Raw genomic sequence first — 16,677 nt, 5'->3', positions numbered from 1 at the left:
TTTCAATACTGTGATTTGAATGCCAAGTTAGTGCTTGCTGCATCTAATGTTATAATCTTAGCAGGGGAGAATTTCATTTGTTATGAAAATCACTGAGTTGGAAATATTTGAGTTGGAAATAGCTGACCACCACTGCTGGTTTTAATTGACAGGGGATGTGCAGGACTCCAGAGAAATAGTCCCATTTAATGCGACTGCTTATGAATGCAGATATTTCATGGCTTCCATACACTTTTAGTTTACACCTGAAAAACCTTTCTATGCACTGCATTTTTTTTATATTAATTTATCTATATAATCATATATTTTCGTAGTCTTGCTTTAAATAAATGCATTGCAGTAAAGTTTATACCAGTTGTAACCTGTGGCTCGGCCTGATATATGAAACACTGGAGATGGTTGAACTCCGTCACACAATTGGAGAGGATTATCAGCCCTGAGATAGTCAGGTTTTTTTCCCCGGGAAAGACTGAACAGTCGCCTCAGCAGAATTCCAGCATCACTGAACGCTACGGGATTGTCCATGACACTTCATCCGGCCTTTAGTGAAGAGAATAGCCAGCGTGACCAAATGACTTTTCAGCACAGTTTTTAAGGCTTATTGTTAACATATACATGATTCATACACACTTTCCACAACCCAGCTGAGTGAGGAGTGAGGAGATCCCTCAGATCAGTTCAGGTCATTTCTGTGTTTATTTGTGCACAGCTGATGGATGTATACATAGTATACAATGGATTCCAATAGAAAAAAACACAAGTGCCTTTTGCTGTATTAACATCAAAAGATGGGAAGAAAACCAAATGGAACAAGGAAGCACCTTTGAAATGAATGAATTTCTCTCAGCAAAAACATTTACAGGGGTTGTTTTCACAGGTTACAATGTATCTTCATCGATCCAGCAGAGAACACATCTAATGCACGTACATTAAAACACTTGATTTTCCATCAAGAAACATGGTGACTTTACAGCTAAAATCATAGTGGCCTTAGCAGCTGCATTTGTTTAATATTTCTTCTTTTTTTCCTTTGTATACTGAGACTTTAGATGTTGAAATTGTACAAGAAGTTCTGCCATATGGCTCCATATTGTAAAATGGCAGTAACAATGATCAGAAACATCCCACTTTACTTGTATTTGCCCATAATCAAAACTAAAAACTGGATTAAGTACTAGTGCAGCCTGTATTAACCACGGCTGTATCAACATCAGTTTTTTTAAGCAGAAAAACAAAATACCCAAATACTTTCTAATTGGTATACTAATATATATATATATATATAGCTGAATTGGTGAAGTGTATTGCCTTAAAGTATATTAACTGATTTATCCCTTTGTGTAAAGTACTGTTACATTAAACATTAATATTATATGTAAATATGTGTTCACAATTTTTTCTCTTCTGCCCAAAATAATAGGGTAAATAACTGATTACTTTCACTAAACCCAAACTAGCATACTTTTGGCATCTTTGTTTTGTCTTTTCTAAACATACATGTAACCCTAAATTCTGCTTGTTGAACCTTCAATGATTAGGAATGCTTTAACCTACTATCTCAGCTTAATATATGAATACAAATGATCAATAGTGCATGGACCAAGTCGGCCTATTTTTGCATACAATATGCTTCACATTTAGATCAAATTATTCACATGTATTTAAAGTCTGAATACAAACTCAAACCCTGTCTGATATCGCCACTTTGCCTACAAACCATATGTAGAGGAGATGTCCACTTTGTGAAAGTTTTAATGCCATAGCATAACCTTTTACAACTTGTGTTCTCTGTGTTATTTGGTTGCTTTAAAACACCCTGTCCTTTTCGAGGTAGGCGATATCTGTATCTTAAAGGATTAGTTCACTTACAGAATGGAAATTTCCTGATAATTTACTCACCCTCATGTCATCTGAGATGTTCATGTCTTTCTTTCTTCAGTCGCAAAGAAATCAGGTTACGTATGTAACCATGGTTCCCTGAGAGGGAACGAGACCTTGAAAGGGAACATTCCAGGATTATTCTCCATATAGTGGACTTCAATGGTGGCCAACAGGTTGAAGGTCCAAATTGCAGTTTCAATGGGCTCTACATGATCCCAGCCGAGGAATAAGGGTCTTATCTAGTGAAACAATCAATAATTAAAAAGAAAAATACAAATTTATATACTTTTTAACCACAAATGCTCATCTTGCACTAGCTCTGTGATGCGCGTCTGAGACTTCAAACATTACGTAATCGTGTTGAAGTTCAGTTCAAAAGGTTGGGTAGGGTGAAAATCTCCAACTTCAAAATCGTCCAAAATCATTGTTTTACCTTTTTTTTTTTTGTAAAGGGTGTTTGACTTTCTTAGCACGTTCACACTGTGTCAATACTTCCACCTATGTCACGCGTAAACTTTCCAATGTGACTAAGTAATGCACGAGGTCGAGTTAGTGCGAGATTATCATTTGTGGTTAAAAAGTATATTAAATTTGTATTTTTTTAGAAAATGATTGACTGTTTTGCTGCATTGCTGCACTGAAACTGCCTTCAACCCATTGGCCACCATTGAAGAAAAATCATGGAATGTTTTCCTCAAAAACCCTCATTTCTTTTCAAATGAAGAAAGAAAGACTTAAACATCTTGGATGACATGGGGGTGAGTAAATTATCAGGGCATATTTATTCTGAAAGTGAACTAATCCTTTAACATGTAACGTTGTAATAGTAAAAGCCGTCCTTTGTCTTTGTTTCATGACAATATTCCCATTACAAATGAGGCAACACAGGATGCACACGTAAAACGATCACTTTGGCTCCGTAAGAACACACCAAATCATTCACTAGCAGGGTCGAATGTTGCAAAAGTCCAGTTCCTGTGGCTTTCTTTTGCTTGAGCAGTGGTCTCTAGGTAAATGCAGGCCATTGTGAGCGATGCATCGCAGTGGGCGTCTTTTAAAGCCTTTGCCACAGGTTTTAGAGCATGAGGACCATTCGCCGGTGCTCCATGTTGGGCAAGGCTCACCACATACTCTTATGGCATTGGGCTTTTCTGTGCTGTCACAGTGTGTGGCTGTTTCCCCATCCGAGTCCAAACACTGTATAAGTCTACTTTGAACCCCGTTCCCACAGGTAACCGAGCACTTGTTCCAATCTGCCGTTACCCACTTATAAGATGGCATCTGATAGGCTGGCTTCTTCAGCTCAACTTTATTGCTGTCCTCCAGCACGCTGTTCTGTGTAGGGTTTCTCTCCTCTTTCTTTAGGACCTTGCCTTCTTTATTTCCCACGTTCAGGTAGTAGGAATAGCGCACACGAGGAGGAGTCATTTGACCCACCGACAACAGTTCCACCGTGAGAGACTCTTTCAGAGGTCTGGAGGCCTGCAGAGTCTCCACTGATGTGCCGGTTCCACTGTAGCGCAGCAGACTTCCTTTTACGATAATGTCTTTTTCTACTGCTGAAACCACAAAGTTTCCATTCAGGAGATATTTGTCGTGGAGGTTCTTTACTGCTAAATAGTTGTCATCGTTAACCAACCCGCGGTAACCCCGCTGCCTTACATCCACGTTTGTAGCTCCAACTGGTAGAGTTACCACAAAGTTATATCCATGCCTGAAAAGACAAAATCAATATCAGAATTAAAGATTTGGCTTCTTTTTGATTCATGATTTGGAATTTGAATTGAATTAGTGACACCACTCATGAATTCCAATTGGAAGTTGAATTGAAATCAAGCGCCAACCTCCTGCTCTCTTTAATAAAACCAATATGGCAGTGACTTAAACTGCAATTCATCGACTGGCCGCTAGAGACTGGCTGCAAAAGGTCAATCCCATAGATGCCCCATGTTAAAATGCCCAACTTTACAGCAGAAAAAAATATGTTTACAGCCTGGTACAAAAAGTACTTTTGGTCTATATAACTAATTTTGGCGTTCATGTTAACTGTGAGGGCGGTGGATATTTTTAGAACTCATCCGTTTAAGTTATATTAAGCTTTAAAGTTTTGCATAATTAAGGGCGTGGCCACTTGAATGACAGGGGGATTGCCGCTGCTGTCACCACTGTTGCGCTAGGTGGGTGTGGTTTCAGCAACCAGCTCCACCCACGTCCCGCCTCTTTGCCCATTTTCAATTATCCAGGAGTAACGCACGATGACGCGATTCCAAGATGCCGATGACCGAATCCTGCCCAATATGAGCTTCAAAATAGCTCTTCAGAAATCTATGGGTGACGTCACGGACACTACGTCCATATTTTTACAGTCTATGATTGGAACGAAGATAAAGTAGTTGTTTTTGTTTTCTTTGCGCACAAAAAGTATTCTTGTAGTTTCAAAACATTACAGTTGAACCACTGATGTCACATGGACTATTTTAATGATGTCCTTACTACCTTTCTGGGCCTTACATGTGTCAGTTGCAATGTGGTCTATGCAGGGTCAGAAAGGACTTCATCAAAAATATCTTAATTTGTGAACAAATTTCTTACGGGTTTTTGAGTAATTAATGAGAATTTTCATTTTCAAATTTGAATAAAAATCAGGAATAGAACTGGAATTTAAAAGCATTTTCAATTCAGTTCTGAATGGTAAACAACTCTGGTAACCCTGACATTGCTGCAGCAGATGTTCTTTAGATCTTGTAAAACCTTAGACTCATAGATAAATCACTTACATGGGTTTTGTGAACATTCCAGAGACTTTCTTGCAGTTTTGGTTGTCTCCCCCACACACACCACACTTGTCAAACTTCATATTGGAGCTCAGTTTGCCATCACAGCCGGCCTTAATGCACTTTCCCTGAACACAGACCGCTGAGGTATCAGGAGAACAAGGGGTCCCGTCCACCACCTGTCACACAGATAACGTTCACATTCACTACGCCAAATAGACATTTAAAGAAATAGACATTTACTGTATTACACTCATACTCGCAATGAGAGCGCAAATAAGTGCATTAAGAGCATGTAGCCTACAGTGCTGTTCAGTGCCGTTTCCGGGTCATTAGCTGTTGTAGGAAAATAACAAGAAGAATAACAAAGTGCAGTAAAAAGGTTTGTTCTACAAATCAGTGTGTTCATAATTAGGATAATACATTAAAATAATATGTTAAGACACACCAGTCTGCAATATCAAGCAGCAAAACAGGCTGAACAGCTGAAAATACTTGGAAGCGGATGAGACCGGAAGCCAGACACATTCAATTTACAAATGGCCATGTCCGCTCTTATGGGAAAAATAAGGTAGATAGACCTACTGCAAAAACGTAAGTTCAAAGATGGCAGCAAGCCCAAAAAGTGCTGTCTAGGCTGCTGAAACTGTGAGTGTTTATGTCTTCCCATCTACGTCATAAGCAATTGTGAGAAGCAGTCCTGTGCTGTGTCACTCCGCATGGCCATATCTGAGAGACAAGCTCTTACCATTACTTTTTAAAACTATCTTGTTCGCTTTAAAAAGGGGATGTTATTTTTTCCATGAGATAAGAACTGCACACTGGCTCAAAGCTCATTTTGCTTAAGAATGCTTAAGCCATGAATGTCAAATAACTGCAGTATTTAAGCATACATTTTAATTTATACAACAGTTCTTTCTGGTCCTCGAATCTAACTGGAGTGCAATATTCTAATGATATCGGCAGCGAGTGTCATGGTGTACACCCAAATTCGTTATCATTTAATAAATAATACTGTTTTTGTGTCATGGAATATAGTTTTTAAGGTAAGAATGTCCTTTTTTAGATTTCAAATATGCGGTTTCTTAATAAAGATAACGTCTTTTTGAAAATTTGCTTTTAATGTTATGTGAGACATGAGATGCACTGAGTAGCGCTGTCATCGAAAAATCACCCTTAACAGATTGAAAGGATAGTACAACAAAGATATTGCTTTCCTCAGTGGACATTCAAACTAATGTTTTATTGTTAATATGAGATTGCACTGACAAATGAATTGCTGTATAAGATGCAGGTATTCAGACTCGCTTAGTCTATCTCTTTCTCATAATACTCTACATAATACAGTAAGCTTTTAATAAACTAATACAATAAGGTTTCACTGAAGCAACTCAACGTTCTTTCATTACTAGTTCTACAGTGACATTTTAGAATTAGTAACGGAGGTTTGGGCTCAGCTATTAAACTGTCAACTTTAGATTTGAATCCATGGCGGAAGGAAGTACCCAAAAGACCCAAAAGAGGTTTTTTTAAAAGGGTTTTCTTATGTATTTACACACTCGTGCTGTTGAAGTGTTGTATAAACGCAATACCACACTCATAGCCATGCGATATGGCTGTATATATATATATATATATATATATATATATATATTAGTGGTGGGCCGTTATCGGCGTTAACGCAGAGACTCTTATTGGGAGCTGGGTCTAAACTGCGCAAGATATGATGACTTTCACCTTGATATTTTAGCGCGGATGACGTATACCTAGTCGAATTGCACTGTAGGGGGCGAGAACGAGTCTTCAACTTCTGTGAAATTACCACATCAAATGAGACGTGCAAACATGGATGCAGCTACGAAGCCGCTTCAGGGCAGGTGCGTTGCTAGACCTTTTTTACTGGGGCACGTGCCCAGTGAAAATCTGCTGTGCCCCAGTAAAATCTCAAGTTTGAGTTATAATTTACTTTGATAATCCCGAAATAAAGACATTAAACTATATGCAACAACTGAATTGACGCTTCTAAAAGCAACGCAGTTTAATGGAAGACTATGCACGCAGAAATCCGTGCCCGTGCGCGTCTGTGTATTTAACGGCAATGCGCACGTCGTGCAGCCTTTTGCGCAGAAGTACTTGGTTACACAAGTTTGTACAGGTAATTATGTTGTAAATGCAATTGTCAAGCAGTTTGTGATGCATTTTGGAAACAGGAGATGAGCGCCTGATCTAATACGCCACCTGGCCCGTTCTCGAAGACTTACTTTTAGTCATTATTTGGGTAGCACACATATTCTGAATGCCTTCAGCAGAATTCAAATTAGCCATTTTAATCTAGATTAATCTAGATTAATTCCAAGATTTAATCTAGATTAATCTAGATTAAAAAAATTAATCTATGCCCACCCCTAATATATATATATATATATATATATATATATATATATATATATATACATATATACAGCCATATCGCAGGCCTACAAGTGTGATATTTCTCATTTAATATTACCTTCTGCGAGAGGGCGTAGAAGTATCCCGTGCCGTTGGCTCGGCAGATGAGCTTGCATCTGTCCTTAACAGAGACTCCTGAGTATTTCGGGACCCAGACCACAGACGGGCTCAGTCTGTTAGTGTTCAGACTGATGCCATTGAACGACTCACATTGTTCCTCTCGAAAGCTCTTTCCTGTAACAAACAAACAGTCATTGTTAGACATGAATATTGACTTGTTCTTACTGTTGAACATTAGACTGAAAGATTTGTTGTTTACCTGAGTCTTTACAGAGCTCTAAGTTGCAGGAGCGATACTTCACTCTCAGTCCCTGGCAGTACTTGCCCCCGTTTTCAGGGACAGGGTTGTTACAGTCCCTTTTGGCGAGCTGCACTCCTCCCCCACAAGTACGGGAACATGGACCGTACGGACCCCATCGACCCCAATGGCCGTCCACCTGTGAAAAGAGTTCACACGGCTCAGAAACAATTACATCTTTACTGAGAAGGCGGACGAACATCTTCATTAAGATTATGTTAGCCTAGACTAACATTAAAATTAGAAAGCATTAAATAGAAGTGCATTTGTCTGTAGTGAGATATGTTGTAGTTTGCACATCATTCACCTTGTCTTTGGTGGTATTTTGCTTATCAGTACATATCCCCCGATAGCACAACTTGTTGCTGCCACAGGTTGTTCCATCGGCCCATGGAAAGTGGCGAGTTTGACACACCAGTTGTCCTTTAGCTTTCCCTGTGCACCACAGTTTAGAGCAGGGCTGCATGTATGGGCAGGGCTTGGATCCTGAGCCGAAGGCCAGTTCGCACTGACGGCTGAGTGAGTAGCTGACACCCGGAGGGTCATCTGGAAGAGCCAAGAGCTTTTGAGGCTGATCCAGCAGACAGTCACCTGGAGAGCAAAAGGTACTTAATGCAAATCATACATTTAGTATTAGGAATTTGTATAGCTGAGCATATTTTCAGTGTATTTGTTTGACATTGCTGAGACACACGTCAAAATGGATTACAGCAGACTAACCGTGGCCAGCGTCCAGGAAGTCTGTGATGATGGCAGCGCTGCAGACAGACCAGGGCGTGTTGTGGTCAATCTGGATCAGTGTGGGAGACATCATATAGTTGTCCTTGAGCTTTCCAAATACCTCCTCACAAGCCTTCACATTGTCATGTGGCATACTGAACACATGCCCTGGACAACAGCCAAAGAAATAGTCAAGCCATGTCAGTCTGTTTCTGTTTTTATTTCCATAGCAGAAAATGGAAATTAATAGTTTTCAAACTGAAAACATGTCATATATTAAGTTAAACATGTATCATTATTTAACATGTACCAATATTATCTGTCCATCTATCCATCCATCATTCCAGCATTCTATTGTTTTATTGTTCTATCGATCTATCTATCTATCCATCCATCCATCCATTATTCTGTCCAACACCCATCCATCTGTTTGTGCATCCATACATCTATTTATTTGTCTATGCACCATTATTCTATCTATCCATCCATTCATTTGTCTGTCCATCCATCCATCATCCATCCATCCATTATTCTATCCAACATCCATCCATCTGTTTGTCCATCCATACATCATCCATCCATACATCCATCTATCATTCTATCAATCCATCCATCCAATCATCCATTCATTATTCTATTCATCCATCCATCCATCCATCCATCCATCTATCCACCATCCATCATTTTATCAATCCATTTATCAGTTTGTCCATCCATCCACCATCCATCTATCATTCTATCAATCCATCCATCCAACCATCCATTCATTATTCTAACCAACCATCCATCCGTCAATCCATCCATCCATCTATCATTCTATCAATCCATCCATCCAACCATCCATCCATTACTCTATCCAACCATCCATCTGTTTGTTCATCCATCATCATCCATCCATCCATTTAACATTCTATCAATCATCCAACCAACCATCCATCCATTATTCTATCCAAACATCCATCCATCTGTTTGTCCATCCATACATTATCCATCCATTCATCTATCATTCTATCAATCCATCCATCCAACCATCCATTCATTATTCTAACCAACCAACCATCCATCCGTCAATCCATCCATCCAACCAACCATCCATCCATTACTCTATCCAACCATCCATCTGTTTGTTCATCCATCATCATCCATCCATCCATCCATCCATCCATCCATTTAACATTCTATCAATCCATCCAACCAACCATCCATCCATTATTCTATCCAACCATCCATCCATCTGTTTGTCCATCCATACATTATCCATCCATTCATCTATCATTCTATCAATCCATTCATCCATTCATTATTATATTTATCCATCCGTTTGTCCATCCATACATCATCCATCCACCATCCATCATTCTATCAATCCATTCATCCCACTATCCATCCATTCATTATTCTATCTATCCATTCATCCATTTGTCCAGCCATTCATCCACCATCCATCCATTTGTTTGTCCATCCATTAGGGGTGGCACGGTACATGAAAAACAACCGAACCGTTCGGTTCGCTTGTCTCGGTTCGGTGCGTGTGTGCGTCGCACGGTTCAACGGTTCAACGCATGCGCAATGTAGCCTCGTGAGTGTCCTTTTTGCGCGAACAGTAGACAGTAAAAGTGGAGTGCTGCAGGTTACGTCACGTGTAGAAATGGCAAGTGGGAGAGATAAGGAAGGCTGCCCGGAGTTGGAGGATGCGCCAGCTATGATACGCTGTTCATCCAACTTGGCAGTGCTTTCAATTTTATTAAAGGAAAGGATGAAGCTGATTGGTTGGTTCATGTCACATGGCCTGCGGTGAGCTTGCGGAATTTTGAAAAGTTGAGATGTTTTTATCTCGATGCGGCACGTATGCGCCTGGAAAAAACGAGCGTGTCGCACCGCGTCGCTTCCATTACGAGCGCGCATACCGCGCGTCTACATTTGAAATAACGAACTTGAGTGCACAAAAGACGCTTCATGTGAACGGCCCCTTAGCCAGGTCAGGTGTGTGGGAACATTTTGGATTTCATGATTTCATCTTAATTTGTCAGTTCATCTGAGAAGACAACACACCAGTGTGTTGGTAGACATGCAAGTTAATTCTTCAGTTCAATCTTTGTGCTAAAAAGGCACATAAATTCCTGTAGAGATACACATTGTCCTGTTTTTGTCAAATAAATGAAAAGCATGTCATCAATGTCTTCTCTATTGCTGTAACAAATCTCCCCTAGCTTTCCTCAGAGATGGTCTCAATAATGTGCTTAAAGTCAAGCCCAATTCAGTTTGTACATGATTACATGATATAACTTTTTTTTTAATAATGTATCCTAAATTGTGGATAATCAAGCTACATTTCATATGCCAAAGTAAACTTCTGGAGTGTTAAAGATTAAAATGAAAAAATAAAAACAAGAACCGTACAGAACCGAAAACCGTGACCCTAAAACCGTGAAACGAACCGAACCGTGGGTTTTGTGAACCGTGCCACCCCTACCATCCATTCATTATTCTATCCATTCATCCATCCACCATCCGTCTATCTATCATTCTATCAATCGATCCAACCATCTATCCATCCATCCATTATTCCATTCATCCACCCACCATCCATCTTTCTATTAATTCATCCAACCATCCATCTATCTGTTTGTCCATCATCCATCCATCCATCTATCTGTTTGTGCATCCATCCATCCATCCATCCATCCATCCATCCATCTGTCTATAATTCCATTCCTCCATCAATTATTCTATCCATCCATCTATGCACCATCCATCCATCCATTCACCCATTCACCTGTCTATATGTTTAACCATCCTTCAATCACCCATCTATCTATCATTCTGTCTGTGCAACCATCTCTGTTTGACCATCCTTCAATCATCCATCTATCATTCCATCCATCCATCCACCATCCATCTATCTTTCAATCAATCCATCCAACTATCTATCTATCTATCTATCTATCTATCTATCTATCTATCTATCTATCTATCTATCTATCTATCTATCTATCTATCTATCTATCTATCTATCTATCTATCTATCTATCTGTTTGTGCATCCATCCACTTATCCGTTCGTCCATCCATTCATCATCCAACTTTTTGCAAGGTGTACGATGACTAACACATTCAAATATGTTCAAGGAGTTTCATAGGTCTGTACACACCATATAAGGATGGCACTGATGCACCAGCACCAGTCAATGTGGTTCGCTCAGCATCTGCTAATGTTTTCCCATCTGTCTTTTATTAAACCTTTGTTTTCACAAGGATCAAGTGATGTAGAAAACTCTTGAACGCAGTTGTCATTGTTCTTCTAAATTAATAATAAACTGTGACAGGACTTTTTCTTGAAACAGCTGGCACAATATTCATGTTTAAACATCAAGAAATCAGAGATAGAATTTCAGGAGTAAGAAGCCTCATCAAAATCCCATCACCCAAAAGGACTCAACTTAATTACACCACAGACAGAGTCTCAGACTGGCCTCTGTGAAGAGACACAGACAAAGACCTTTGGTTCACCTGCTTTGTTCAGAAAAGACTTTGAAGGCTCTCACCTAGTTCATGTGCAGTGGTGAAAGCTGAGGGAAGACCATCATCTTCAATAACCGAGCAGCTCCTCTTAGGATCACACATGGTGCCTACATCAGCCATACCCAGAGTGTCACACGTGGAGGCCCCACACAGGTCCTGTGAAGAGAATAATCATAGTGTGAACTCAGTGATGAAACACAATGTGACATAACAAGCCTCAAATGTTTCAGGAGCAGCATGATGCGAGCCAGATGATATCCAGGGTAACAGTAGTAATTGCTTAATTAATCTCCAGAATCCGGAAGCATTCCTCATTGAGCTTTCCCCAGTGAATAAGTCTGATCCAAAGTGTATGTGTGTGAACCATCTACTTACAATTTGTCAGATCAAAGTGTTTGTATCAATATTTATTATTGTGTATTGACATAATGAGAAGCACAGGGTTGTGTGAAACAGCAAGGGTGGTCAAGAATGCCTGTAAACAGCTGTAGTTACGACATTGTTAAGAGGACAGATGGAACCATGAGAGAACATCATAGTGCAGCCACCTGGAGACTTTAGAGAGAGCATTTGGGGAGGCTGAATACATTTCAATATTTTTTGACGTGAATGTTTCAAATTTTTCATGCGGTCAAGTTTAAAGTAGATGGCCATGAGAAGTTACATCAGTTAAATTTTTCTTTTAATACTTAACAGTTTTGCAAAAAACTAAGCAGCAAAGTAGTGGTTTACACTGCAGTAATAAAAAAGCATGAGTTAATTTGGCTGAAATAACAGGCGCAGCGCAGGTAGCTTGAAGTAATAGTTAGAATTGTAATGACAGCTGACTTGGATCACTTCTCAGCTTGAGTCAGTATTACATGCTTTCCACTTTCTGGTGATGTAATGGTGCTTTTAAGTTTATATTGGAATCAAATGGTAGAGAGTTACATTTCTTTTAGGGGCACTCCCTAGACTTGACTTATTTCCAGAAATGTTTTGCTGCTTTCTATCCAGATGGATAGTACAGAAATCTTTATGCACAGTTATTGTGTCTTTCAAATCATTATTTCCAGACAAAAACAGTCATTAACTCATATGTGAACATCGTTTCTTACCTGCTTTGTAAACAAAATAGCCGTGTCCCAGTACTCTGGGTGTTTGTCGTTCATCTTGTTCAGCTTCTTCTGCCAGGTGCAGAAATTTCGCAGCGTTAGTGCCGCGTTACTGGATACTTTAGGTCCTTTTTCTGCCTCATTAATCACCATAAGCTTCACAACCACTATGCTGATGGCGTTTAAGATACTGGGGTGTTTGTACAGCTTTGCAGTGACAGACATGAGAGTCAAAAGATAATGCTTCAGGTCGTCGCCGTGGAATTTTGCCATTGACTCATCAGCAACAACCAGGACCTCTACGTACCTCGGTATGGAGGCGAATCTTTTCGATCTGCTCATGCTTTTTAACAAAGTTTCTGTTAAGTTTCTCGTGTGTCCCTTCACTTGTTTGTACTTTTCTAACGACCCCACAACGCCCTGGTTTGAACCAGATGTAACTCCGCACCTAGATGTTGAGTTCGGAGGGTGAGGATGTCTTCTCCTGCGGATGATGTGCGTTTTGTCAGCATCACCTGAGAGCAATTCTGGTGCTGTGTTTGTCGACCTGCGCTCTATGAGGTACTCCATCCCGTTATAAGAAAACGCTCCTCGGATGCCTCCACAGAGACTGAGAGCTGCATATGAATTCCTGTCAGCATTAATATCACCGGAGTAAAAGCATCTTCTAAAATCACCTCCTAAAAATGCACTTGAAGATGTTGTGTCATATTGAAATGTGCCGTCAGGAGCCAGAAAACTGGAGTCAGGCAAAAGATTAAGATTAAATTCCTGATTGAAAGCGTTTATTCTGTAAACAAGAAGTTCTTTGTTCAGTTTGTCATGACTTGGGAAATTCTCACGGTCAAGTCGAACAGGTTTACAAAAATCAGTTTCCATACAGAGGTATATTTTCGTTAAAACCAGCATGTGCAAGAGGCAAAACAAAACAACGGGGAAAACCGACATCGTTGTTGCTGGTGGTGGTGATTAGATATCCTTCAAAGTGTAATTCACACCGTGATGCTGTGGATCACGGTTCTATACATCCGTCATGAGAATTAAGCATTGCCACAATCGCCATCCATCGCCCTGGTGTTTCTCTCTGTGAAACCAGCGCTCTCTGTCTTTTATTCTTTTGCGTCATATGTAAACATTGCAGATTGTAATGAGAGTTTTGGGGAAGTTCAGATGAGAACTCATGGTTCATGTTGAACACTGCAGACACTTCTGGCTCTCTAAATATGAGCATCAAGCCAGCCGCGCTTCAGAGGTTACCTCCCACTCCATAATGCTCGTGTCATTTGTAGAGGTTGAGGGTAAAAACGGGATAAAACGGTCTTTTAAAATTAAAAACCAAAATCGAAATAATTACTAATAGTTTTTTTATATATATATTTTTTAATATAATAAAATCATAATAACAATTTAAATAAAATGTCATATAAAACTAAAGACGTTTGCGTAATGCAATCAGTTCCGATTTTTATCTGTTATTAACGAGAGGTAATAGCATCAAAACATCTTATAATTCTGATGATTTTACTTCATGAGATAATAGAACATTTATTCAAAGTCAGCATTTATAAGTCATTTGTGACCCTGGACCACAAAACCAGTCATAAGGGTCAGATTTTTTAATTTAAGATGTATACATTATCCGAAAGCTGAGTAAATAACCTTTCCATTGATGTATGTTTGCTAGGATAGGACAATATTTGGCTGAGATTTGATCGTCCGCAATCTGAGGGTGCAAAAAAAAATCGTCCTTAAAGTTGTCCAAATGAAGTTCTTAGCAATGCATATTACTAATCACAAATTAAGTTTTGATATATTTCGTTTGGAAATGTACTAAATATCTTTATGGAACATGATCTTTACTTAATATCCTAATGATTTTTGGCATAAAATAAAAATCGATCATTTTGATCCATACAGTGTATTGTTTGCTGTTGCTACAAATATACCCGTGCTACATAAGACTGGTTTTGATGTCCAGGGTCACATTAATGGAACATTTTTTTTGCAATATTTTAGTTGGATGGTAAAAGATATTCTGAAGTAACTTTCCCATAATATTTGCTAAATAAGAAAATTTAATGTTCCCCTTAATATTGTCTTTAACATTCACAAAACCAAGAAAATGGAACATTTTGAATTTTCAAAAGTATTCACCCCTAAAGCCATCACACAGAGATTATCATTAAAATACATTGGCAGTTCTTGTCAATAATTGCACTGAACATCTAAAACTCTGTGCAACTAAAACATCGTTCATATAGCTGCTTTAATAGATATAATATTGCATTGGTAAATAAAGTTTGAATAAATTAGCCTACTGTTTTGAGTAGATAAAGTTGTGAATATTTTTATTGCCATTTGGCAGTACACTGTAAAAAGTTTACAGGGACTTAAACTTAAAAACCTAAGTTCAGCAGCTGCCTTAAATTTTAAGTTAAATCAGCTTAAAACTACTAGTCATTTTAACTTATTACAATAAAAATGAGTTGATATAACTTGTGAGTTCACATGACTTAAGTTGACTTAAGTAAGACTCAAAATCTTAAGGCAGCTGCTAAACTTAAGTTTTTAAGTTGAAACTGGTGAAAACTTTTTACAGTGTAAGAATTGAAATTTATGTCATTAACACACCTCCAAACAAATGCAAACTACTGAATAATGAGCTATAACGCAAAAAACGCAAAGAATAACTAAGTGCAGTAAACAGTAAAAGCGTTTTCACTACAAACCTTTGTGTTCATAATTAAGATAATGCATTAAAACAATATGGTAAGACACACCAGTTTGCAATAACAAGCAGCCAAACAATCTGTTTTGTACAGTTAAAAATAGCTAGACGTAGAAGAGACCTGAAGCCAGACACATTAAATTTACATGCTCTTGTGTGACAAATAAGGTTGATACATCATTGATTGATTTCATAAACTGCAAACATACCGTGTGCTTTTATAGTTGTAACTTAAGGCTCTGCAAGTTTGTGAAATGCTGGATGCTATAGCAAGTCCTTCATATTTCCCCCAACCCCCTCTTATCAGCTGAGCTCCACACATGTGGTCATGACAGGGCCTTGAAAGCTCTTTGGACGCAGCACAAACAGTTGATGACCGTCCATGATGACACCTACTGTGAATTGCTGCATGAACTGCCAGATGATTCACAACTGCAGCTTCTTTGCCCTTGCCCACAGTGAAACAAGTCACATTTGATATAGAGATGTTATGGACCAGCCTGTCTGGATATTGGAATAGCTCCATCAGTTTGCTGTTTTTAGAACACACATCAAGACCTTTCCTCGAGTTTGTGACAATCGATGCTGACCTAAATGTCATGTTCTGTATAACATTGCTTCTAGGGTTAGTCTATAGAGAATGGAAGTTTTCTATGTGCAACAAAACCAATGGAAATCTCGTTTTTGTGTATTTTATTTTTACTCTCAGTCGATATCCAAAAAGACTGGTCGTGAATCATACCGATTTAGATTCGTTTTCAAATGGTTATAAAAAGGTTGTTTAAAGTTTAATCTAACCTTCTTGGTGGAGTTCAATTTAATGTAACCTTACAGCTATAGAACAAAATGGTTTGCAAAATATAAATTTGAATACGTACATTAGGTACGTTGAGGAATAGTCATAGGCCTACAATAATAAAGTATTAAAAATTATAGTAAAAAGCTCTAAACAAAATTTTATGTAACATCTACATATTTAGGTATGGTTCAAATAGGCGTAAACGTATAATCTTTCTACCTCATCTAAATCATCGTCGCCATCTGGTGTCTGAGTCAGAGAATATTCATAAACCACTTGAGACTGTAGGAATCGCAAGGAAAACATGAATGAAACAAACGTGTTCCTGTGTGCACAATCATATACAATGTC

At 38.8% G+C, this 16,677-nt stretch overlaps 1 protein-coding gene across 1 annotated transcript; it reads right to left on the bottom strand.

The window, feature by feature from the left end:
• Window positions 1–677: 677 nt before the first annotated feature.
• On the bottom strand, window positions 678–13,971 carry adamts15b (ADAM metallopeptidase with thrombospondin type 1 motif, 15b). Its single transcript, XM_073817481.1, has 8 exons — window positions 12,803–13,971; window positions 11,729–11,861; window positions 8,185–8,352; window positions 7,772–8,055; window positions 7,426–7,603; window positions 7,165–7,340; window positions 4,659–4,834; window positions 678–3,595 (listed from the first exon to the last, which is right to left on the bottom strand). The coding sequence occupies exons 1-8, from the start codon at window positions 13,745–13,747 to the stop codon at window positions 2,824–2,826; spliced, it is 2,832 nt and encodes a 943-aa protein (XP_073673582.1). The 5' UTR covers window positions 13,748–13,971; the 3' UTR covers window positions 678–2,823.
• Between the last annotated feature and the right edge of the window lie 2,706 nt (window positions 13,972–16,677).

This window comes from Garra rufa, chromosome 14 (genome assembly GCF_049309525.1).
Source record: "Garra rufa chromosome 14, GarRuf1.0, whole genome shotgun sequence".
Lineage (NCBI taxonomy): Eukaryota > Metazoa > Chordata > Actinopteri > Cypriniformes > Cyprinidae > Garra > Garra rufa.
The sequence above is the reverse complement of the archived record's forward strand: the minus strand, read 5'-3'. Positions and strand labels throughout refer to the sequence as shown.